General features: G+C 40.8%; 1 protein-coding gene and 1 non-coding gene across 2 annotated transcripts; both read right to left on the bottom strand.

Moving 5' to 3' along the window:
- Positions 1–10751: 10751 nt before the first annotated feature.
- Positions 10752–25775, bottom strand: eif3ba (eukaryotic translation initiation factor 3, subunit Ba). Its single transcript, XM_044113799.1, has 18 exons — positions 25535–25775; positions 24663–24855; positions 24457–24576; positions 24309–24366; positions 24101–24229; positions 23857–24014; positions 16358–16489; positions 16217–16283; positions 16089–16135; positions 15799–16009; positions 15647–15719; positions 14323–14445; positions 14153–14231; positions 13818–13956; positions 13601–13726; positions 13423–13500; positions 10979–11087; positions 10752–10901 (listed from the first exon to the last, which is right to left on the bottom strand). The coding sequence occupies exons 1-18, from the start codon at positions 25632–25634 to the stop codon at positions 10801–10803; spliced, it is 2043 nt and encodes a 680-aa protein (XP_043969734.1). The 5' UTR covers positions 25635–25775; the 3' UTR covers positions 10752–10800.
- LOC122830451 lies at positions 14032–14112 on the bottom strand. The gene has a single exon (XR_006370534.1). It is a non-coding gene; the product is annotated as a small nucleolar RNA SNORD60 (small nucleolar RNA).
- Positions 25776–25861: the final 86 nt, after the last annotated feature.

Here is a 25861-nt window from a genome sequence, read left to right as displayed (position 1 = left end):
TAGCATTTACTTGTGTGGCGCTCATTTACTTTCCAAATCCTGAAGGATGTTGTTTTATTTCCACCAATTTGAATGGAAAACTATATTTAATAAAGTTTTTTTTATCCAAAACCTTTGACAAATTTACTGTCCTTGAGAGAAAAGAAATAGTGGTAAGAGGGAGTAGCCACCGGTGCAACGACCCACAGAACTGCTATGCTTGCTTCCAAATGAAAAATTATCAGGTCAGTGATTTGTTCAAATTCTCGGACCAACCCTCTAAACCAACTTTTTGTTGATCCCACATCTGATACCATCAGGAAAAGTTACAAACTTTTCCAAGAGTCCAAGGTTCCAGGTTTTACTGCACATCCAGAGTTTCCTGCACTGCTCAACCATCAGACTGCAAGTTTATTTAACATTGCACAACTTAAACAACAACATTGGCCAAACCCATTGACCAAATACATATTGGACAACCCTGTGTTTACACAGCCATGGCTTCATTAACTATAATCTCTGCATTTCAACACATTAGCATCATAAACCATCCCATGAGTTTTTGCACCACAGGCCTCTCCCTGCTGTATTTCTACAACTTTACTCCCTGTTTCCCAAAGTTTCCTTTTGTGTGCTTTTCTCCTCATCTCATTTTGATGAAAGAAGTTGGATCAGATGAAAGCTGCAATAAAAAAAACAAGCTTCAGCTCTGAAGCTTGTTTGGATACTACTTTGTATAGATACACCCTCTTCAATCAGGAAATAAAATTGACTTCATCTGTATCTGGTTCTAAAAGGATTTAATTCCTCTGTCCCTTCCACTAAAATGAAAAACACAGTTGGATGTGTCAATGGCTCAGTTTTTTTAACGGTACCCTAAACACCTTAAAAAAACTAAAAAGAAAAAAACTGGATAATGAGGTCCAGTGGATCCCTAGTTACCACAGCGGGTTTGGTATCACAGCTGGCTGCGTAGATATACTTGAGAATTCCTCTTAAAATGCTTATAACTACCTGTTCTAATAGTTCAAACACCAAACATACATTAATATGCAGCAGAAACTGTCTTGCACTAATGCAGAAGCTAACATCCACAGTCTTCTTTTGGGAGCACTGCCGATTGGTCCAAAGCAAAATAGGTAGCACTCCTGGAGCGGCTGCTTTGTAGCTGCAGTCAAGAAGCATTATGAATTTTCCATCAAATTATTTATATATGCTCTACAAAATAAATCTGCCAAATGGTGTGTCACACGTGACTTCTCGTTCCAGTGAAAAATAGGAACGCTGAGTAGATGGGTGTTCACCATGTAAATGTCCAGTGCAAGATTTCACAAAAGTAAGGAGTTTCTTAAGGTGCATTCAAAAGGAAAAATTGTCTCATTCTGATTTAAGTGTATTTGGGCCAATAATGTCACAAGTGGCACAATACTCTGTAGTGATGGGCTATCTGAAGCCAGGCTTCAGGCTTGTACCGAGTAATAAGGGGGCGTGTCCGATGAAGCCCCGCTTCGAGGCTTGTGTTGTCTTGTTGAAAACCACGTGACCGGCAACAAACGAGGCCTGGCATTGCATGGGTCACGTGACTGCTTCATTTTGCGTGTCGGTTTTCAAAATAAAAGCGTGATGAGCCGCTGCTTGATCGTATCAGAGGAGTATTTGTCTTCACAAGTGGCCGAAATAAAAGGAGCCTTTTATAGTTCATGTGTATTAATGATTTTGATGAAGGCACTCGTCAAAATGTAATGTTTGTTATCAATTTTCTCAATGGTTGATTATGGCATATTTTGTGACTTTATAATTATGTGTTTTTATTATGTAAATCATTTTGACACTACATCGTTGCTGAAATGTGCTACACAAATAAACCTGATTGAAAAGGAGCCAGCAAGAAGAAAAAAAATCTGACATCAGGGAAAACTGGAGATGATGATTCACAAGATTCTTAAATAACAATAATTAAACCTTTCACCTCCAAAATTCTCACCTTCTTAAAATTTCCACTATTTCTTTGTTCTGCAAAAATATATCAGTCTTGCACAGCAGAAACAGACTTAAAGCTGTTGGAAAAGTAAAATCCTGGCTGATGAGGGAAAATATAAGGAATCAGATCAGAGCCAACTAGGAATCCAAGAAAAAGAATTTTTGAAGAATTTTAATTTTTCAGGAGGCAAATCAAAACTCAAAGAAAACTGTATTCCCCAACAAGCACTGCACTCCGAATACATTAAAACAAATTTCTATTGTTAAATCAGTCGGTGACAAAAGAAAACAGTCACTGACAGTAAACATATACCAGGGCTGACTACAAATTATTTTAATAACTAAAAACGATTAGTTAAATAGGATTTAATTAACTCTCCTGTTACTAAACGTGAGATTGACAAACACTTTGTGAATATTGCATTTACTAATCGTTTTTAAATATGTCTGTCTGAGTGACAGGCTGTCACAGTTTCACCAACAGATGTCACTAGTGAGAAATGAACGAAGCATCGAGTGATGAACTTTTGGGCAAAGCAATGGACCGGGAAGCTTCATTGCTTCATGAGGCTTCATTTGGCCATCACTAATACTCTGAGCTAAAATATTTTGTTGCAGGACGAATTTGATAAAAAAAAAAAAAAAAAAGAGGAAACAACAGGACCCTTTAATTATTTCTTTACTGCAGGGGCCTCAAACTCCAGTCCTCTGGTCTCTGTCCTGCAGTTTTTAGATGAGCCACAAGTACAAAACACTGAAAAGAAATGGCTTAATGACCTCCTCCTGGTGTAGATCAGTTCTTCAGAGCCTTAATGATCTAATTATTCTGTTCAGGTGGTGCAGCAGAGACACATCTAGAAGTTGCAGGACAGCAGCCCTTGAGGACTGGAGATTGAGACCCCTGCTCTACTGCGTGTGTTTTAGGGAGGCTAAATTTTATTGTTTTACAAAAACCATCAAAATAAATAGAACAACTGACCGCAATAGATAGAGTTAATTTGTTATTAAATCCTGATTATATTTTATGAGCTGTTTGTAAGGATTTGAGTTTTTCTGGGTGTTTATTTTAGGTTTCTGTTTTGTCCTGTCTTCCTCATGAATGTTCCCAACTGTGTCTCGTTCCCTGATTACCCTCTGTGTTTTTAATGCCCCCTGTGTTCTGTATCTTTGTTGGCTCCTTGTCCAGACTGTTTTATCTGGCTTGCTGTCCCTTCTAGTCTGTTGCTAGATGTCTGTTAGTTTGCCAGTTGCTGCCAGTGTTGAGCCTTGGCCTTTCCACTCAGCTCTGCTGCCTGGACTTTGGATTGTTTGATCTTATTTTCATTATTAAACCACCACCATTCATTTCAGCCTGGGTCCACCTCCTCTACCACATATCATGACGTTCATTTACATTAAGCATTGTTAGTGTTGGATAATAATCTTCCTATGTACAGTGGAGGGATGTCGGCTCTCACAGCAACATATCATAGATCTTCTGTTATAAGTATGTGGTGATGAAAGCACTTTTCTTTTCTGCTCACTCCCCACATGATAAAATAAATGTAGCATTTATATCACACATTCCAGTTAGTGACTTTACAAGTTAAGTAGGAAGAACTGTTGGAGGAAAGTGATTTCTTTCCAAGAGTAATATCCTCATACAACTATAGTCCACTAAAACTATTCTATGGGAAAAATCCATCATTTATATCCATTTATTATTGTTTTGTGTTTTTCAATATATTTTTGGTTTTGGTGGTTAGTCAGATTAAAGCAAAATTTTTGAATGGTCTTTATTATCTTTGACTGTGTTTGTTGTCCAAATCCAATATAAAAATGTTAGCAACAGATCTAATCTTGTTTCTATTGGCTGTTATGGCTCATAATCTATTTTAGAAACTCACCAAAGCTCACAGCAAAGCTCAAATTAGATCTTTTTCACAAATAAAATCCACTTTAAAATGATTCATTGTTGTGTCTGAGAAGCTGAGCACTAATTACATTCTCTTTATGTGGCATGTCCAGTAAAAATGGACCAATTCCTATTTTACTGTAAACACCTTTGAGCTTGTCACATTTCAATGCAAAAATATTTCCATATTACTGCATATATATTTTCACAAAGTGCTTCTGCATGGAATCTGAAGTATTCAGATTTGCTTTGTTTTGTTCTAAACTTTTGAAGTAAACTCTGAAAATGTGTTTCAATTAGATAAAGAAAGCAAATAAATCTCCTCATGATAAGTATGGTTACAAAAATATATTTCAGAAAAACACAATTATTTAGTTCATCCATCAAGTAAAAAATGCAAATCTGAGTTGCTTTAGACTATTACAAATTACAGTAAATGTTCATAAAGGAAATAAAAAACCTACCTTCCAGGAAATGGTCAATAGGTATGACACCTTTCAATTCATTCATTATTTTTCATCCACATGGTGATAAAACAATAAATGAGACATAGCAATAAGATTTTTATAAGGGTATCTCATTTAGCACAGCTCATAGATCTGTAAGGCTTTTAACACTTAGTGGTGGCAGTAAATTTCATCTGCCCATGACTGAAATGTGTGCAGACCAAACTGCAAGCTAAATAAAGCTCTCTAATGATTCTTTAGTGCCACCAGCATCTAGCAGAAAATATATGGAGTTAACCCCCTGTCTTTTATTGCCAAGCCAGATTTAGATTCAAAGGCTTAAGTTGAAAAGAGTCTTTCAGGTAAAGAGAAGACCTGTAAAAAGATTTAAAATCACCCTGAAATTTTTCAAAACATCACAAATAATATATGTCTTATTGTAAACATAGCAAAGATAACAAGGAACCTTTTGTAAACAGAAATTAAAAGGATCTAAAACTTTGTTCAATAAAAGAGGCACAGATCTTTCTTCATAAACATCTGGTTGAAATGGTGCCTTTAATTCAAGACTCCATTCTAGAGTAGAGAAAACTAAAGAGAATGCAATGTTGAGCTAATCCATTTATAGTCTAAACAGAGGAGCCGGCAGTTTATCTTGAGAAAATAAATAAAGATGCATAAGTTAATTAGACCGTAATATGTGCAGTCTAATTAACTGCACAACCAATGCAGACGTGACTCCACTACTAAAAAGAATTCAACTTTACTCGTCCTGTGGTTTTAACAAATAAAGCTAGAAGACGTTACCCTCTTTCAGGCAGAAGGAGAGCGACGCTCAGGAAGAGGATAAAAAGCTAGCAGAGCTCAAATGGTTTGGATCAGTTTGAATCAGACAGATCCAGCTGACTGAATTAGCGCAGATTTCTCTGCAGATGCAACCAGGAGGAATTTTGCTTTGAACATATGACTGAAAACTTAAAGCAGAGAAGCTTCACTTATTCCGTTATGACCAACTCATGATCTTTCAATTGACAAATGACTTATTTATCTTGATTATCTGGCTTTACAATTCATAGCACAGCATATTGTTAGGTAAATTGTATATATTATTATCAAATATTTGTTGTTTCATGTAGCCTTTAGTTTTTCCTATATAATGTTCTTGATTTATATACCTTTATAGTTTTATCTTAGCCTAAAGAATGTTTGTGTTGTTGTATTGCTCTGTTTCTTTCCTCCAGAAGGCCTCTCTGAAGAAAAGCAGTGACGACCAGGTCCAACCGGGTTTATCGCTCAGCAGAAACCTCGGCCTTCCGGACCTGTTAGAGCAAGTTGTACGGTGACAGTTTTATAGCGATCTGTTTTACCCTGTGCCTGGAACAGAAGAATCTAGTGTGTAGATAACATGTGTCTAGATAGTGATTGTCATTAGCGCTGCAACTATGTGATGATTTGTTTTCCCCGCCCTTTGAGAGTTGCAGCGTCCTATGTGATAGGGATCCTGAATGCAATAAAAAGAGAGGAGCAGGCAGATGTGATTTCAGAGTGGTAGATTCTTTTGTACTCGCGAGGAGAAACAGCGAGAGATGTGTTTTCTGTTACAAATTTCCTAACTCTCTTGTCTTTCCTGTGTTTGTTTAATTTGTCTTTAATAGGTGTTAAACCTGACACATATTCAACAACATTTTACAATAAAATATTAATTTGTTTAAAGAACACTACATTCAACTTTTATTTTTTGTATCACCAGGCGCTCAAAGTTGCCCTTCTGGTGCGTGAAATCTTATTTTTGGTGTTATCTATATTGAAAGACCTTTACCAACTAACATAACTCCCTGTCATCTTAGTATTATGTTCAGACCAACTTATGTCTTATTTATTTAATGTGAAAGCTTGCTAAACAAAAACTTGAATTGAACAATTTTTAAAATAAACTATGCGTTCAATTGGACAAAAATGCTAATAGGGTGGTTACCAAAATACAAAATTACCAGAACAATGAAGGGAAGTGTCTTTTGAACAAAAAAAATACATTGAACTTTCTTAGGTTGTCAAGTGTAATACATTAACTCAAATAACAGCTGACTCACAAAAGAAAAAACGACTTTCTTTCAGGAAAGCTGACTACTATTCTTTTATGTAGAGCACAGCGTGAGGGCATATGCTGGTCTTTTCAGGTGGTATCGTTACTTCTTTTTTGAGGTCATCGTACATTTCTCATGTACCCGGGGACCTCTTACTAAACGCCACATAATGCCCAATTGTTTCAGGCGTTGGACCCTCCTGAAATGCTATGATGACTTTCAGTGTGAATCTCTGTTCTTGAAGTTGAAGGGCTGATGGAAATTCACTGAGGGAAAACTGCTTTGGATTGGGGACACTTTGCTCCACAGTTGTGGCACAGAATTTTCCAAGGTCTGTATCAATCCAGACAAGTTCTCACACTCTGTGACTGTGACAAACATTTTATATACAGAGGATGTTACCTGACATGTCAGTTTTACATGCTGCTGGGCATGTTTCAGGACTTTGGTTTGGTCTTAGGCATGGAGATGCTGCAAGGTGGAGCCCTTGTTCAACAGCAGACTGTGAGCTATGCCAGAATATGACAGGACTGACAAGTCAATGGAAATGAAAGGCACTTTCCTTGTATTTGGAATGTAAAGTTTACAGTACTGGAGGAGCACTGTCTTGTGAAGTGTATACTTGGATTTTCTGTCATTGTATTTTTGAATGACTGTGGACACATGGCACTGTGCATCAACATGATGAACACCAGACGTCAACTGAATAGGGCTGAATATTGAGCTCAGAATCTCAGCTCTCAAAGAATAGGTATGTGGAGTGACACCCCTTGAATCAATATCTTTCAAAAACTGGAACATTTTATTTTTCTCTTTTTAGCACGTTCTAAGCAGAAACACTGTCACAGAAAGTGCAGCACAGACCTTGACAGACTGCATCTAAAGCACAGGTGTTGGTGACACAGTATCGTTCCTTGTTGAGTCTGATTGATTGTTGATTACTTCCATTTTTAAAAGCCCCAGCTTAACTTTTTTCTGTTTTACAGCTGGATCATAATGAAGCCCTTCAGGACAAGGGGAGAGATGATGTCAACTTCCTCTTCTTTGGTGGGACTGCAAGGCCTCTCCAGTTTTCCAATGCTGTTCTTTCTTCAGTGTTGGGTTCCTGAGAGCAGTTTTTATCCATTTCTTGTTCCACAGAACTTTTGATTGGATTCTGAAGCTTCACTGTTTCTTCTTGTCTGGCAGCCTCTGCTTCTTTTTTAAATGTTTTGGCAGAACAGATCCTCATGTTGCCCTCAGTGAAGCCAAGATGACGTGAAATTAATTTATCAACCCTAATGGGAAGATTTTTATGCTTGAACAAGCCATGTTTAATGTTGTTGAACTTGCAGTGAGCTTGTGAAATAGGGGAACCATTACTCCAGTCCAGAGAGGTAGGTATCCTCCCAATCTAAATTAGGTTTGGGACAAGCTTTGGTAGGTAGTGCATCACCAATGACTTCATTGTGGCACTTACTCTCCTCACAAATATTGTCACTCAACTCAGTATTTATTTGTGTAGATTGATCCAATCTAAACTCTTCTGGTTCCTCTTCCATGGGAATGGACATAACGCCATCTGGGATTTTGCTTTTAATGTTTGATTTGCACACTTCTGACATGATGGGGTTACCATGAATGTCACTACCTTCTGTCTCACTTAATGCCACAATGGCAATGCTGCATATTAGGACCTTTGCTTCCTCCTAAGATTGCGACTTGACCAGCTGTGGCATTGGTCTTTGACCTGATGAGTTTTTTTCCTCAAACAATCTCACTGGGAAATCATTTTGATCAGGCATGCCACATCCACTCGGCTGAAGCATGGGGGAAGTTTGCTGCATTTGTTTTGAAGCAGAACACAGAAGCACTCATTTACATAGCTCTTCAAATCAGAAAGATGTGTGAAAGCCTTAACTAAAGGACCAAGTAAAGCTTAAGGAAAAATCTGAAATTGCTTCTTTTGGGACTGGTGCTCCAGCTCGAATCCATTCTGACAACCATCTTGTGATTAGGGATGGACATCATGTCTCTCTGACAGCATTTGAACCACAAGGATGTGGGAGTTGTTGCTTCCTGTTAAAACTCCTTGATACAGGAAGATATGTCCAGACAAGCTGTTCAGACAGACAAGCTTTTTTATAACTGACAAAGTTGCATCAAAAGCAACAATAGGGTGTTTCTCTTCTGGTACATCATCATTTGGGTGGGACTCCACTTGTGACAGAAGAATTTGTCCAATCCAATGTCACCAATACTTGCACTGTGAGGACAACTACATTTTATTGCCTGTAGTGACAATATTGGGTTTTATGAGTCATTTCAGATTCATGTTGTTCTTGTTGGGCTTTACGTATGGCTGCTAAATTTGGTAGATGACTTGGCTCAGGTTCTCCAAAGTCCATCAGTTTTTCTGCCTGTGATGCTCTCCACACACGTGGCTGCAGTCTACCTTCACAAAGTTCTTTTTTAACTTCCAGACAATGGTCTCTTTGAAAACCCTGTGTGCAGGGATTCATCCATCTTTGCCATCACACACCGAAGCACCATTGGGCACTGCATGTCTGGTTCCATTTCACATATAGTTGATCCTTGCACTCTTTACAGAAACCTCTTATATTTATGAGAAACGACGCCTGGTTGGGGTATACCTTGGCTCTTTTCAATGTAAAAGTGCAAAAACTTTTAATTTCATTCCAGATTCCCTGGTTCACAATGAGTCCATGTGCCTCTCTTCAAAATGGTGTATACCCTCTTTTTAAACATATCCTTTTTGTATGTGACTCGCTGATATATGCATCCACTGTTCAAATGGGAGCTTCACATTAAAAGTCTTATTGCCTTTGTTTTGTAAAGGAGGCATGCTTTGGTCAAAAGTAGTGTCTCTCTCACTGCTATCTATCTCTGTAATGTTCTTTTCATTATTATAATCAAGAGTAGCCCAGATATTGTGTCAGTTTAATTTGACAAATGTGTACAGGGATTTTGGTGTTAGCTTTTCACCAAGTTGTTTACTGAGCTCTCCTAAAATCCCATCACTTGGAGTTGTAATGTTGCCATTTCTTATGACTGTTTTTTGAAGCACATAGGAACTCAATTAGAACTTTTTGGGGAACCAATGATTTCTTTGCCATATTTGAAATATTTCAACATAATTAGCTAGCAGGATTTTTTTAATTATCATTTTGTTAAACAGATGCCAGAGAATTGATAGGTTATAGCTGTCATTCAGCATCTTCAAGCTGCAGTACGTAACTTCCGTATTTGTTCTAAATACCAATATTTTGCATTACAGTATCTTACAGATAATATGCGTGTGTGTATGGGTGTATTTGTTACATTGCAATACCCGTCCCCCAATTCTTCTATTTGACAACCACCTCTTTAAGGACATTGTCCTGATGTGGCCTAGAAAAAAATTGCTTTTCACCATTCATGTAGTATTGTAACTTCATTAAACTTCTGCATCAGACGTTTCAATACTGATTTGAAATTATGTTGTTCAACCAGGTCTCGTAATAAAACTCACTACTAAGGCAGGTAGAGGTTCTATGTGCAGCGCCTGGTGGCTTTTTACTGCTTGACATCCATGTCTATGCACACCGCTTTGCTCTTTGCTATGTTCGAGCTTTCTCCCATTGGTGTTGCATGTCATGACAGCTCTGGCTACTTAGCATAGCCACTGATTACTGCAGATAAACTGTTTTCCTAGAACAGTACATTGTTTTTCTGCCTTACAGCATTGAGAAAATCTCTGAGTGGTTGTTGAGGGTTGCATTTCTGCAGATTGCAAAAGTAGAGGTTGGAAGAGAAGCCTGAATATTTTTCTTTTTGCACAAATGAGCTGTCTTACATCATACTGTACTGAAACAGTTAGTTTTGGAAATATGTAAAAAAAAATCCCCAAAAAAACAACATTGCTTTCATGAAACTTGCATACTACAGATGCAAGTGGACAAACTTACCTTGATGCACCGCTATGAAGTATTGAAAAGAAGTATTGATGATTGTTGTCGATTTTAACATAGACCTCAAAAAGGCTGAGTAGATGCCAACCACGTTTGGTTTTATTCTTATTTTTTGTATTTCAAAAGTACAGGTTGTCTAATAGCACCCCCTAGAGATCAGAAGCTAAGATACAGGTCATTGAGATTGTTTTGGGAGGTGTTGCACCAACCTGTTCATTTTAAATAAGACCTAGTTTGAATTGATTTTCAGGTTAAAATAAAATTATTCATGTTCATAGGAGAGCAACTTGTAATATAAATGAAATTCAGTTTCAGCATGAACAAATGTTCACTGATCTTTGATGACCTCTACAAACTATTATTAATATCATTAAAATGATAGTAGGACAAATGAAATTTTTTTTCTGCACAAACGTAGCACAGTTGATTGACACCAAATTTATTTATGAACAGGACCAACATGCGGACTACAGATCTCCGAGGGGAATGATTTCTTCATTTATGAAAAACTCAATAGTCTCCTCCTCCCAGTCGTCCACGTTGCTGTCCAGCTCATCGGTGTCCACACCTGAAGACATAGAAACATTTTAAAGACTGGTTTGAAAATCTGAGTGTGGGTTCAGTAAAATACCAGTGATTTCTGACCCCCTCTGAGCTCGAGGCGGAGGCTCTTCTGTTCATGATAGAGCTGCTGAGCTGCCTCCCGGTAGTGACGGTACTCCTCCATCATGGCCCTGCGCTTGTCCACCAGCTCCTGCTCTCACATGCACGTGGGCGCGCACACACGCGTACACGAGCACACACACACACACGCGCAAACACACACCTTTATGAGAACTTTAAAACTTTTGTTTGACTCTCACAATTAGGCCTGTCACAATAGCAAATTTTGCTGAGCGATTAATTGTCTCAAAAACTATTGCGATAAACTATAATATTGTTTGAAGACCTTTTTACATTGATTTAATGGAAATGACATAATAATGCATGTGATTTCCTGCCAAAGATAGATACACTTTATTTTCAAAGGAACATTAAATACTGGAACTGATAAAATAAACAAAAAAAAACAAAAACAAAAATAAAATGGATTCTCAGTCTCCATTAACAAAAATGTAATTGAATAAAAACACCAAAGTGTAAAAAAATACTGCATTCAACCAAAAGAGTGAAGATTATGAAGTCTGTAAACCATATTGCCCTTCAGTAATGATTAGATTTAAATAGAGAAGATGGAACATCGACTACCTGATGCAATAGTTCACACTACACGTTAGTTCACTCCTACATTTTCTCCTGATCACAATCTTAAAACGTTGAACGTTCTCTAAGATTGTCTCTTGTGATTTCATAACCGATCATCCTGTAGTGTGGTGTGTTATGGGTAGATCGTTGTAGCGCTCTGATCTAAATCAGGGTTTTCCCCACTGGGAGCTTAACGCAGCCTGTTGAATGTGACAGGTAGCCAATCAGAAAGCCGGATTCTCCTCCTGATTACAGAGGGGAATCCCAAACAGCTGACACGGCGCAACCCGAAGTCCAGTGGACATTGGAGATGATATGTGGAAAAAACATTAATGTTTATAAAGTATTTGGTGCAAAGAATATAGAAATGATGAGGGGAGGAGTTGGAGTGAAATTGATACGCAGTTGATGAACCCGGTAACTTTTCAGCTGTTCTTCATTAACGTGACATAAACAGATTATAATGATTTTCATTCAGTCAGGACGTTACACTGACACTAGAGCCACATGCACTGCAGGTAGATTGTAGTAAAGCATTGATTAATGCCTGGTTTTAAAATGAGTTAACTGAACTTGTAACCATTATTTTGTGCCCATTGTTGGACACCACACGGCACGATGGAACCGTTATACCTAGGATTTCTGTCGGCTAATGTGTGATCTCTCAGGTTTTGAAAATGGGCCGACAGCTCTAAGATGGTGTAGTGTGAACTGGACATTACACTGAGGAAATGAGGAAGGGAGGGTCAGTGGAGAGCAACGGAGTTGAACCTTTTTTCATTCAGTGTCATCAACAGAAAGAGAAAAAGGCTGGAAGAGACGATAATGGAGATAATTAAAATGACGCCGATAGTTTTAATTTATCGTACGATTAATTGATTTATCGTTTATCGTGACAGGCCTAGTCACAATCGACCATCCAAGGCATTACAAACCTGCCTGATTTCTTTAGGATTATTGCATACATCAACATGGTTTGCACAACTCAATTAAGGATATTTTTAATCGGAAAACTCACTCTTTTAAAGGGGCAATATTATTTGTTTTCCAGACATATAGTGCTATTTCGTAACTTCTTACCTTCAATTATTAAAAAATTATATATTTGTATATATATAAATAAAATTTGACTTATAGCAGGAAGTAAAATTTCTTTTAACACTAACAATAAATATCCTTTTTGGACACTGCAGATTGAAGGTGGGCTAGGCCCACCCAGGTATTTTGCACAGCTGAATGGTTACCATGGAGATGAAAGGATTTCTCAAACATGCATGAAAGAATGAAGAAAACACTCTATGGAAGGTTTTTGATGAGGGAATAGCATTATAACATTGTGAAGAGCTCAGAAAAGTCCATTTTGCATCCTGCCGTTTTAAAAATAGAACCTGCAAAAACTATCCAAGAGAAAGAGATTCATGGAAGACTAGATTAATGCATACATAATCAGACGCACAGAGAGAGTCGGATGGCTCATAGCTACTCTGTTTAGCCATGTCTTTCCTAGAAGAAGCGACTGAAGGAGCTAGTACTATCATCAACTCTTTGGTTGGTGGTGGCAGCTGGCTGCTGGTACTGAGCCCACTTCTGGAGGTTCCTTCCTGTTAAAGGAGAGATTTTCCTCTCTACTGTCACCCCCTGCTGATACAGGAGGAGTGACTTGATATAATCTGCTAGATTTCCTTAAGGTTTTTAAACAGCAACTATTAATGCTGCTTCTCCACTCATCCAGATCTGGAAATACTTGGATCAAATTGTATGCTTTTTCTAAAACATAAGAAATTAATACTACAAACCCTGCAATAAGCACAAACATCAGAAACAGTAATGAAAAAAAATCCAACCTTTGAGGCCTTGGATTGGCTCAGACGATCCTTCTGCTCAAAGATCTTAGAATATTTCTTCAGATCTTTTTTTATCATCTGTAAGAAATTTGACATTTGTAATCCACAGAAGGCTCGACTAAAGTGTAGCAGGTGTGTGTTGTCTGCATGAAGATCTAGGGTTGAGGTGGAAGCAAACCTTGATCTGATCTGAAGTCAGCACAGTGGGAGGTCTGGGCCTCCAGAGCAGCTGACAGAAACGATCTTTATTAATCTTCTGCAGAAGACGTCCCTGGAAGGTCCACATCCAGTACGCATTGTCAACCTGAGCCCAGAGAGTGAAGGGGACGTTAGCGGAAAACAGGAGTAGACCTGAGGACGTGTCCCCTGGTCTGCCAGCAGGCGGTGTTGCCAACCTTGTGGCTCCACCATGAGACGGAGGTGACGACGTATCGACCGGTGGGGTCCCACTCCACATCGGAGGCCATGTAGTGCTCTGCGATGTTCATCATGGTGCAGTCGGAGGTATCCACAAAGGCCAGAGCCCCGTTCATACTGAACACACACACACCGACAGGAAGGTAAGAACATCTGAAGGAATTCAGCAGCGTTGAGGAGGAGCAGGGCTGCAAGCCTCAGAACAGATTTAGAATCAGGAGCTTAGCTCTCATATGAGGTGTCAGAAAAATGTTTGGTTTTTCATCAGCGGCTGCTTGAGTTTGTTTCACACGAAAACATTTTGACCTCTGACCTCCTAAGTCCAGCCAGCACCATGAATTGTCCCTGTGGACTCCAGAAAATACTGTTTGCCTGCTGCTTGTCAAACATCTCTGCAGACAAAACAAAACAAAAAAACAAAAAGCTTTACAAATTATATTAGAATAGACAGCATTCTTCTGTGCATCTATTGTATTTACTCACTTATGAGCTCGATCTTGCCATTGTTTTTGACATGGTAGAAGGAGGCGTTGATTCTCGGAGACTCTCCATGGAGAACGGCAAATTTGCTGCCATTTGGCTCCCAAGCAAATGCAATGATGCTTTCTGCAAAGAACAGAAGATTCACATATCAAAGTATAAATATAAAGACTACACTGTAGACTGACGTGAGATACTTCTGCAGCTATCACGCTTTAAAACCTTATCTGAACAAACCCCTCAGACTGGAAAGGGCAAAAGACAAGCAGGATAACAGAATATAAAGGAATGAACAGACCAGGGTCTGCACACTTTTACAAGTCACAGTGCCATTCTGACTCACTCCAGCTGAATCAAATTTGTTCAGACAGACAGAGCTGCCAATGTAAAAAGCATACATAAAAAGCTGCAACCCTGCCACTTCAAAAGGGCATTCACTGAACTACTCTTAAAACTATAGGAGGGTTAAAACTCAGCTTATTGTTTTTAAGCTAGCTTCACTGCAGCTAAATATGACTTCTGTAAAGTATTTAGCTAACAGAAATAGATCATACATGAGCCCACACCCAGACTCACGCTATGTACAAGATTTTTTGACACAAAATACAGTTTTTATTATTTAAAAGAAAATTTCAAAGTATGCACGGTGCTAATAGCCATACAGATGCAGGCACAACTGGATTTACAATACCGATCATTGAATTGTGACAGTGCTCTTGAGGTATCACGCAATTTCATTGGACCTTTGCTAACTACTCATCAGTTTGACTGGCTACTGTTTTGCCAGCAAGAAAAAACACACATTAGCTGCACCTTAGCCGCAGTGTTCAAAGTGAGGGAAAAAAGTAGAAGCTTATAGTACAGAGTTTACGATAATAATTTTAAATATCTACAGGTAGAAACTTGTCAACTAAAACATGCAGGATGCCGGCCCTCCAGGACAGGCTTTGGGCACCCCTGGTGTAGGCCATGCTTCTAAATATTGAATTAACAAGAACAGACGCCTAGTTTGGACCGGCTCTTCTCTCTCCACTGTGGAAGATGGTTGTTTACAGTGCAGGCAATGTCCGGTAAGCTTCTTAGTGTTGAACTGGCACATTACATATATCACGTGCAAACATTAGAAAAATTTAAAACCTCAACAGAGGCCTTGGCCCCAGGAAGAAATCATTTGTCAACAGCAGAGAGCCCATATCCCTCTGGACGAAGCAAAGTGTTCAATAAGAGGTTTTTACCAAGATAAACTTTTACTGACTAGGAAACAGTGTTAATTGATTTTTTGGAAAGAAGTTTTTCCAACCCCTGGAGTTTGTGCTTTTGTTCCTACCTTTCATCTCCACCACATCAACAGGAACCTGTTTCTCCCTCATTCTGAAAATTTCAAAGTTGGTCACAACACCCTGTAACGTGAAGACAGATTTAGATTTTTTTTTCCAGCTTATTTTTAATCCAAACAGGAGGTGCCTTCTCTTTAGGTACCTGTGTTCCTTTGGGAGTCCTGTCCACTTTCACACACAGGTAATCCCCATTCCTCTGCCAGTGCAGCTTGCAGTCCACGACGTTGAACAGATTGCGGACACGGATCTCCTGGCGGGAAGGCAACTGCATCAGAGTCACTCTTGCAGGGATGTCCTTGTCCTCAGGTACCCAGAATGCAATGATGTTGTCACCAGGAGACCAAGAAAAGTCCCTACAGAAACAAAGACACTCTCAATACATGTCAAAAATCTGCAACAGCACCAAACAGTTGAAATAGAGAGAAAACTTACTTGATCCCACTGATCTTGAGACTTTTCTTGTCCAACAAGCCCATTGACTAAAACAATAAAAACAAACCCTTTAGCAACACATCTAAAAATATTTGAAAAATAAAACCCCTTATTTTGAGATTTCCTACTGGAGTTTCATAGATGCTCAGTGTGTCAGTAGTCATCCTTGCAAAGAACTTCCCATCATGGCTCCATCTGAAAGAAGAAATCTACAGTTAGCCAGACTGTTCCTGCTGAAATGATGGCAGTCAGATAAGTGCTGTTCTGACTTGAATATGGGCCAGTGAGCTGAGCTCTCGCAGTGGAAGCCTCTCTTCTTCTGTCCTGTCAAGATGTCCCAGATGATGATGGCCTGTGGATCCTCCTTAGTGTCCAACAACGGACTGAAGGTCACTACGTACCTGACAGGCAGCAATACACACAAAATAAAAGTTAAGACCACCAAACATGTTTACAGTGAAGAATCTCACATACCTGCTTAGACCAAACATACAGGACTCCAAAGATTGACTAAAATGAGTCTTTAAAGGTGTGGTTCCACAATGCTACTAAATTTATTTCAGTCAGGATTGACACTAGAGCCACATGCACTGCAGGGAGATTGTAATAAAGCATTGATTAATGCCTGGTTTTAAAATGAGTTAACTGAACTTGTAGCCATTATTTTGTGCCCATTTTTGGACACCACACGGCACGATGGAACCGTTGTACCTAGGATTTCTGTCAGCTAATGTGTGACAATCGACCGACAGCTCTAAGATGGTGTAGTGTGAACTGGACATTACACTGAGGAAATGAGGATCAGTGGAGAGCAGCGGAGTTGAGCCTTTTTTCATTCAGAACAGAAAGAGAAAAAGGCTGGAAGAGACGATAATGCCGATAATTAAAATGACGTTGATAGTTTTAATTAATCGTACAATTAATTGATTTATCGTTTATTGCAACAGGCCTACACTTACGTTAAATATAAACTACAAGTACAGCCGCCCACAGTATACAGTCTATCTGCTCAACTGTATAAACACACCTGCAGCACTCTTCACTGGCACCATGCAGCAACTCTGGGACGAGAAAGGCTGCTGTACTCCAGGCATCGCGCCAGTCAATTTAAGGATGCTTATTAATCCGCCCAAAAATGACAAAAACACAGACCTCATCATCAATCAAAAAATTCCTCCCAGACTAGAGGTGTGCCAATCAATTGGTCATCAATCATCATCGGCCGATTTCCATGAAAAAGTGTATGATCGGTGATCGCCGATCACGGTCTCTTGTTGCCAATCACACAAACTGATCACCTGTATCTCACTTCGCAGCTTGCCATTGCAGCTCATCTCCTCTTTCCCTCACACTGCACCAGTGCGCGGCAACAAATCCTAAGCAATGTGTGGACCTATAACGCTCAGAGGGAATGGGGACGTTTGTGTGTGGTGGTGGAAAATGACCTTGGCGGTAAAGCACGTCAAAATGCATCAACACAACAAATCTAATATGACATTTAAAAAACAAGCACTTGACGGAGTTTGGCTACATCGCGACAAAAAGGACATCCGGAGCAGCCAGGCAGCAGGTAAAGCAGCGCACAACTACTAACTCTCACCCAGAAGAGCATGACGGTCAGAAAGCTAAGCAACTAACCCAAAAAATAATTTAAGTCTTTGAGCTGGCGGTGTAAGACGCTGGTTCTGCTCCCCCTGTTGGACCGCTGCTACGTGCTACTGGGACAAAAAATTTCACATACGTGGCGCTGCTCAAGCTCCACCCGGCAGTGAACTCACACTAAATGTCTGCTTAAAGCTGCAGGATGTAACTTGAACTAAGTTTTTACATATGTATTAAAACTTTCGCTGTCCTAACATAAGACAGATAATCTGAAAAAAATTAAAAAATTTAGATCTCCTCTGCCTCCTCCTGGCATTCTGCAGAATTACTCAGCTCAATCAGAACCAGCATTAATCAGCTGCTCAGTTTTGATTTAGTAACTCAGGATAGTTTATTTGGTGCAACATGTAAATGAATGTTTTTTTCCCCTTAATTTTATTTGATATATGCAGTGTTGTGAGATGTATTTGACACTTATTGCAGGTTTCTCAGTTGTTCATTTGACTGAATAGCTGCTGTATTGAGCCTCCAAATGTTTCTTCATGTTTTATGTCTAAATTAGGTGAATTTATTACCAGATCAGTTTTTTAATTTTTCCAGATCACATAGCAGCAATTATACCTATAGCAAAAAATTAACAGCAAATGCAGTTGATCGGCAATGATAGGTGATCGGCAGTGACCGACCCTCATGGATGATCGTTATTGGAATCGGCAGCTAAAAACCTGATCGGAGTAACCCTATCCCAAACCGAACTTGAAAACAGGTTGTTACTTTGCTAACACTTAGCTTTCGTCTATAATTCATAGGCAGAAGTGAGAGCGCTGAGCAACACAAATAATGACCCGGCCGGAACACAGTGCGCTACATAATAAAACATAGTTTAACAAAGCTTTGAGGAAGATTAATTTTCTCCCCAGGAATTTTAATAATAATACTTGAATCATTCCAGGAATCATTACAGTCTTTGCTAACTTAGCTGGGCTGTAATGATTCCCTAGTGAGAATAATTGATGGGAATTTCAAACAATGTTGAAACTTGGTCATTGGTACAACCTCAACCAGCTTTAGAGTGGGTTAAAGAATGGTGAAATAAGACCAGCTTACCATTCATTTCACAATAATTTATAGAAGTCTCATCATTTAGGCAATAACTGCACTTTAATTGGATGATTTTAATAATGTAATGCATGTGCTGATCATAGCTAAAAGGAGATTAAGGGTTTAAGGTAATGAAGCTTCAGGTTTCAAACACTCTGGGTAACACTGTTAAGAGACACGCCTTTAAAAGTGACTGATACAAACCCAGGGTTTGATTATTTCTACTTAACCCAAGTTCACCTCGCTACAGCAAACAGAAAGGGGCAGGACGGATCACTGTCAGTCTCAGACCTTATTTGGAAATGAGACCATTGCACTCCGGAAGTGAAGGGGGCGCTATTTCCTATGTTATCCGCTGTCTCCCGATTTTATTTTATTTTTTAAATTTATGATATATCTTTACCTTTAGGAAGGAGTTTCACTCTCAGCATGTATTTGAACTTCTCTCTTTTATCTACTCCAGCGCAGCTCACATTTAACAAATTCCGTAGCTTTCTGTGTACTTCTAAATCAGCATTTTACAATTTATAGCACTTTATATTTGATTTTATCTACAACTACTACTCAGTGGTAGTTGTTACTGTGTCTTGTCTCTATGCTGCAACTGCGAAGTAATTTCCCTGCTGGGATCAATAAAGTACTTCTATTCTATTCTATCTGCTCCTTAGTCACATCTTTTCGGGCCTGCTACTGCCTCTAGTGGTGTGTGGGTGGTAACACAACTAATCTAATTACATTACTAAATCAGAATAGCACAAGGTCTTTATTATTTTCTATTAATTTCAGCATTACTGGACCCATAAAATATAAATTCCCTCATAAAAGAACATAACTTTTTATTTTCTTAAGGAAGTAGAGCTAATCAAATGATCTAAACAAGACCTGAAAGTGATTCCAGTTTCGCTCGATGGCCAACCTGTTGAAACTGTGGCAAATTTTAAATTCCTTGTGTCACTTCTGGACAGTCAGCTCAACTTTGCTGAAAACACTGGCTATATTTTTAAGAAATGTTTTCAGAGACTCCATCTTTTAAGAAGCCCTGGTGATCTGGAAGTTACCCAACTTGAAGTTGTGTACAACCTCTAGTTAGATAGAGGTTGTTGAGTTAAAATGTTAAAACTTAACATTCAAACTTGAGTTTTACCTCAACTCAAATTAAATCAACCTTTTAACTCAAGTTTTAACTGTTCATCTCCTCGGCTGTCTTGGTCACATGAGCTGCAGACTAACAGACAATCTTTTAAGAAAATTTTCAATGGCAGGTATAACAGCAGGTAAATGGTGGTGAAACCAAAAACAACTCTGTCTTAACTGTTTGAAACTGAAATCAAACTAAATGATAACACATACCTGTAGCTTGCTAAGTGTTTTGCTCTATTCACAAATTGTTGATAATATGATCCTATGAATATAATTTATTTTATAATTTTAGAGTTGAAGGAAAATTTCCACGTTGATAGACTAAATAGTTTCCTCTTATTTTTTCCAAGATATAAGACTCTACCAACAAAAAGGCTCTCAGAACAATATACATGATACCATAAAAACAAAAATGTGAATTTTTGCTTGTATCTGTTCTTATCTGACAACCAGATTTGTTATTCCTCTGTAAACCTAATTCATTTGTTTGTTACTGACTTTCGCTCAATAAAATTTCTTACATATACATTGTAAATGATATTTTTATTATAGTTGATCATGTTGTTTTTCGTGTCTCCTCATTTCTTTTGTTCCTCCTCTAATTGATGGAAATATATAGATATTATTTATAATGTATAAAAGTATTGTTTATGTCATTTAATTAGCTCTACATCCTTTAGAAAATGAAAAAATATGGTGTTTTATATGATCATTTATCTTTTACGGTGCCAGTAATGCCAAAATTAATAATAAACAATAAAGACATTGTGATATTCTGATTTAGTAATGTAATTAGATTAGTTGTGTTATCACCCCCACGCCACTAAAGGCAGTAGCAGGCCCGAAAAGATGTGACTAAGGAGCAGATTTAGAAGTACACCAAAAGAACGTCCACTTCCTAAAGGTGAAGATGTATCACAGATCCATCCATCCATCCATCTTCCTCCGCTTATCTGGGGTTGGGTCGCGGGGGTAGCAGCTTCAGAAGGGAGGCCCAGACTTCCCTCTCCCCAGCCACTTCCACCATCTCCTCCGGAGGAATCCCAAGGCGTTCCCAGGCCAGCCGAGAGACATAGTCCCTCCAGCATGTCCTGGGTCTTCCCCGGGGCCTCCTCCCGGTGGGACGTGCCCAGAACACCTCACCAGAGAGGCATCCAGGAGGCATCCTGACCAGATGCCCGAGCCACCTCAACTGGGTCCTCTCGACATGAAGGAGCAGCGGCTCTACTCTGAGTTCCTCCCGGATGACTGAGCTTCTCACCCTATCTCTAAGGGAGAGCCCAGCCACCCTACGGAGAAAACCCATTTCGGCCGCTTGTATCCGCGACCTCGTTCTTTCGGTCATGACCCAAAGTTCATGACCAAAGATGAGGGTGGGAACGTAGATCGACCGCTTTTTGGCTCAGCTCTCTCTTCACCACGACGGAACGGTACAGCGCCCGCTTGACGGGAGACGCTGCGCCAATCTGCCTGTCGATCTCCTGCTCCCTTCTTCCCTCATTCGTGAACAAGATCCCAAGATACTTGAACTTCTCCACTTGGGGCAGGACACCCCCCGACCCAGAGAAGGCACTCTACCCTTTTCCGGCTCGAGACCATGGCCTCGGATTTGGAGGCACTGATCGCCATCCCAGCCGCTTAACACTCGGCTGCGAACCACTCCAGCGAGAGCTGCAGATCACATCCCGATGAAGCCAAAAGGACTACATCATCCGCAAAAAGCAGAGATGCAATCCTAAGGCCACCAAAACGGATCCCATCAACACCCTGGCTGCGCCTAGAAATTCTGTCCATAAAAGTAATGAACAGAATCGGTGACAAAGGGCAGCCCTGGCGGAGTCCAACTCTCACCGGAAACGAGCCCGACTTACTGACGGCAATGCGGACCAGACTCTGACTCCGGTCATACAGAGACCTGACAGCCCGTATCAAAGAGCCCGGTACTCCATACTCCCGGAGAAGCCCCCCACAGGGCTCCCCGAGAGACACGGTCGAACGACCTCTCCAAGTCCACAAAACACATGTAGACTGGTTGGGCGAACACCCATGCACCCTCCAGGACCCTGCTGAGGGTGTAGAGCTGGTCCAGTGATCAACGACCAGGACGAAAACCACACTGCTCTTCCTGAATCCGAGGCTCGACAATACGACGGACCCTCCTCTCCAGAACCCCCGAATCCTGAATAGACCTTGCCAGGGAGGCTTAAGAGTGTGACCCCCCCTGTAACTGGAGCACACCCTCCAGTCCCCCTTTTTGAACAGGGGGACCACCACCCCAGTCTGCCAATCCAGGGGAACTGCCCCCGATGTCCATGCGATATCGAAGAGTCAGGTTAACCAACACAACCCTACAACATTCAGAGCCTTAAGGAACTCCGGGCGGATCTCATCCACCCCTGGGGCCCTGCCACAGAGGAGCTTTTTAACCACCTCGGCGACCTCGACCCCAGAGATTGGACAGCCCAACCCAGAGTCCCCAGGCTCCGCTTCCACAATAGAAGGCATGTTGGTGGGATTGAGGAGGTCTTCAAAGTATTCTGCCCACTGGCCCACAACATCCCAAGTTGAGGTCAGCAGCACACCATCCCCACTGTATACAGTGTTGGTGCTGCACTGCTTCCCCCTCCTGAGACGCCGGATGGTGGACCAGAATCGCCTTGAAGCCGTACGGAAGTCTTTCTCCGTGGCCTCTCCAAACTCCTCCCACGCCCGAGTTTTTGCCTCAGCAACCACCCGGGCCGCCTGCCGCTTCACCCGCCGGTACCCATCAGCTGCTTCCGGAGTCCCACAGGCCAAAAAGGCCCGATAGGACTCCTTCTTCAGCCTGACGGCTTCCCTCACCAAAGGTGTCCACCAACGGGTTCCAGGGTTGCCGCCACGACAGGCACCGACAACAATGCGGCCACAGCTCAGATGAGCCGCCTCGACAATGGAGGCACGGTCCACTCAGACTCCATGTCCCCCACCTCCCCCGGGACGTGTTCGAAGTTCTGCAGGAGATGGGAATTAAAGCTCCGTCTCACAGGGGATTCCGCCAGACATTCCCAGCAGACCCTCACAACACGTTTTGGCCTGCCAGGTCTGACCGGCATCCTCCCCCACTAGTGGAGCCAACTCACCACCAGGTAGTGGTCAGTGGACAGCTCCGCACCCCTCTTCACCCAAGTGTCCAAGACATATGGCCGCAGATCAGATGAAACGATGACAAAGTCGATCATGATGTCGATGTATCACAGATTTCAAAAGAAAATAAAAATGGGAGGCTGCGGATAATAAAGGAAATAGCGCCCCCTTCACTTTCAAAGTGCAATGGTCTCATTTCCAAATAAGGTCTGACAGTGGTCCGTCCCGCCACTTTCTCTTTGCTGCAGCGAGGTCCTTCTCACTTAGCCTTTACTTAAAAGAAAAACATTATTAAAACTCTTGCAATACAATTTTAAATAAAACCCATAAAGTATCTAACATAAACAGATTGAAAGCACTGATCAAAACCTTTTGTACTGACTTATTGAAAGTAGACAGTGGGATGAAGGTATGACGCTTCAGCGTATTTTAAACTCTTTCCCATTGTCCAGGTCCGCAAACATGAACACCAAAAGGCTGTGATGAAAAAGTTACTTGAGTATAAACTGTGGTAATTATTGGAAATTTTAAGATGCCTGCAAAGATGAAAAGGATGTTTGCTAATTCTGTTTTTGCAGAATTAGCAAACTTTCACTCACTCTGTGAAAGCAGAGTGAGTGCAGATTGCTGAAAAGACGAAATGCAGTGTCAGAGGTGTCAGGTTAACTGAGAACGTTTCTGAAGGCATAGGATGGTTAAAACATGATGTAACTTTAGAAATCATCAATTAAATGTGCATGTAACAAGACAGTGAGCTGCCAAGTCGAGCATCAACTCTGACCTCTGAACCTATATAGATTACCTCTCACATGGTGAGAAGTCAATGAGAGATACGCCCTGATGGCTGAACCTCTGGATCTGCTTGAACTTCTCTCCACCCCACAATGCAATGCCTCGCTGGTGGAAGGTTGCCAGGTAGGTGCCTTTGGGAGACCAGCGAACATATGTCTCTGTCCAGCGCTGCATCCAAACACAAACAGTTAGGGTTTCTGCATGTTCCACATCCTAATAATCTCCACCTTACACGAAGTTGTCGGGTAACTCACCGCTCGCTCCTCAGCCAAGATGGGATCTTTAGCATCATTTGAGAAGATGGCTGTCCTCTCTCCAGCTTCATAGATGACACTGTACTGGTCACGGCAGTCTGAGTCCTCAATCCAGTGACGCATATTACCCTGAACAGGAAACCAGAGGTAAGAAACCAAATTCATTTCCAAATAAACTGAGACTGAGATATGATTGAGTAAAACTCACAAAATCTTTAAAGGGCTGTTTCTCTGGAGCCTCCCACTCATCACTGATGTTCATGTACCTGACAACAAGAGAAAAAAAAGAATGGGCTTTTAATTAATCTTATAATGATAGATATCTGCTTGCCACTCTATTGACTGATTTGACATACTTGTCAAAGTCAGTGAAGAGGTTAACTCTGAATGTATGCTGTTTGTCCAATTTGTAGCCATCTGCATTCTTCACTGCCTCCACAGCCTGAGTGGGGGCAGCATACTCCAGAAAGATGTATCTACAAAGAGCAGAAGAGCGTTTCATGCCTTCAACTGGTGCGAAAAGCAACAAATCAAGCAGAGCAGGAAGCTCATGGGGTCATACCCTTTGGTCATGCCGTCGGCTTCCGGATAAAACTCAGTTGTGATCTTCCCGAACTTGGAGAAGATCTTGTGTATGACATTCTTGAGTTTTTCCAGCCGCTCCGGCCCCACCTGCGGGACGTTGTCCACCACAACCACCGAGTCAATCCCGTCGGCCTCCTGGGGTTTCTCCCGTAAGATGTCCTCCAGAAGTTCTGACAGGTTGACACAACATAATAAGAATAATTGGAGAGCGAGGAAGACAGAGAAGCAGGACTGACTTATTTGTTCAGGCAGAAAACATCTGCACTATTCAGCCTGCTGCTTCACAACCTGCTGACTTTTCATTTATTCCACAAAACAAACATGAAGATTTTTATGTATTAAAATTAAGTTGGCATATTTCATGTACTGTTACACAGCTGTTTATAAACACTTCAGTTTTAACTAATTAGGTCAAAGAACATTTTACATGCAGAACAAACCCCAGGGTTGCAATCTGAAGTGTCACCAGATGTTTCATTACATCATATGAAAGGAAAGTTAGTTTTTGCTTTTGGCCTTGATTTCTACATCAAAGATTTATCAAGACTAACAAATATAACATATAATGGGTTTAAATAAAAAAGACAACTACAACGTCAGAGCCAGGGGCTGTGTGGGGTCTGCGTGAGGCTAAAACGGTCGTTTAAGGGAGGGGGGTCCTCAAAGAGAATGACGTTTCAGTTCAATAAGTCAAGACTGAACATTTTTATAAAAATATAACCATTAAGTTCCAGTAAATAAAATGAGATATAGTCAGGTGTCTGAAAATTTAGGTACCAACACAGTTGATCTCCTAGCTAACAATTAGCAACAGGCCAGAAAGCCGGCGTATTTCCTGCCGCCGCTCACCCTCATCCTCGATGTCATCCTCGAAGTCCTCCGGGTCGCTGAAGGAGGGCTCCTCCTCCTCATACTCAGGGTCGTCCACCATAGCCAATGTATCTTGCATTTACCAGGGCAAGAGATCAAATGTCTGTCAAAGAGGGAACTGAATTCCTGGAAAAGGTGAGGCTAACAATGCTCGGCCGGTAAAGCACCATGTGCGAAAATGGACGAAGAGGCGGAAACAAAGCGCCGGAAGCGGCTCGGAGGCGCGTGGGAGCGCTGCGAAGAAAACCCAGATCTGTAAGTTAAAATGATGGGTAGGTATCACCATACTTAGGGTACCCTCCAGGT

This window comes from Gambusia affinis, linkage group LG04, assembly GCF_019740435.1.
Source record: "Gambusia affinis linkage group LG04, SWU_Gaff_1.0, whole genome shotgun sequence".
NCBI classification, from domain to species: domain Eukaryota; kingdom Metazoa; phylum Chordata; class Actinopteri; order Cyprinodontiformes; family Poeciliidae; genus Gambusia; species Gambusia affinis.
The sequence above is the reverse complement of the archived record's forward strand: the minus strand, read 5'-3'. Positions and strand labels throughout refer to the sequence as shown.

What these genes read in the sequence shown, in the direction of transcription:
- eif3ba (XM_044113799.1), bottom strand. Translation starts at nt 25,634, where the DNA reads ATGCAAGATACATTGGCTATGGTGGACGACCCTGAGTATGAGGAGGAG. An exon ending in GTGCTGGCTGGACTTAGGAG is followed by an intron (nt 13,957 to 14,152) that starts GTCAGAGGTCAA and finishes GTGTGTGTTCAG; the next exon opens with TATGAACGGGGCTCTGGCCT. An exon ending in TCTCATGGTGGAGCCACAAG is followed by an intron (nt 13,727 to 13,817) that starts GTTGGCAACACC and finishes CTCTGGGCTCAG; the next exon opens with GTTGACAATGCGTACTGGAT.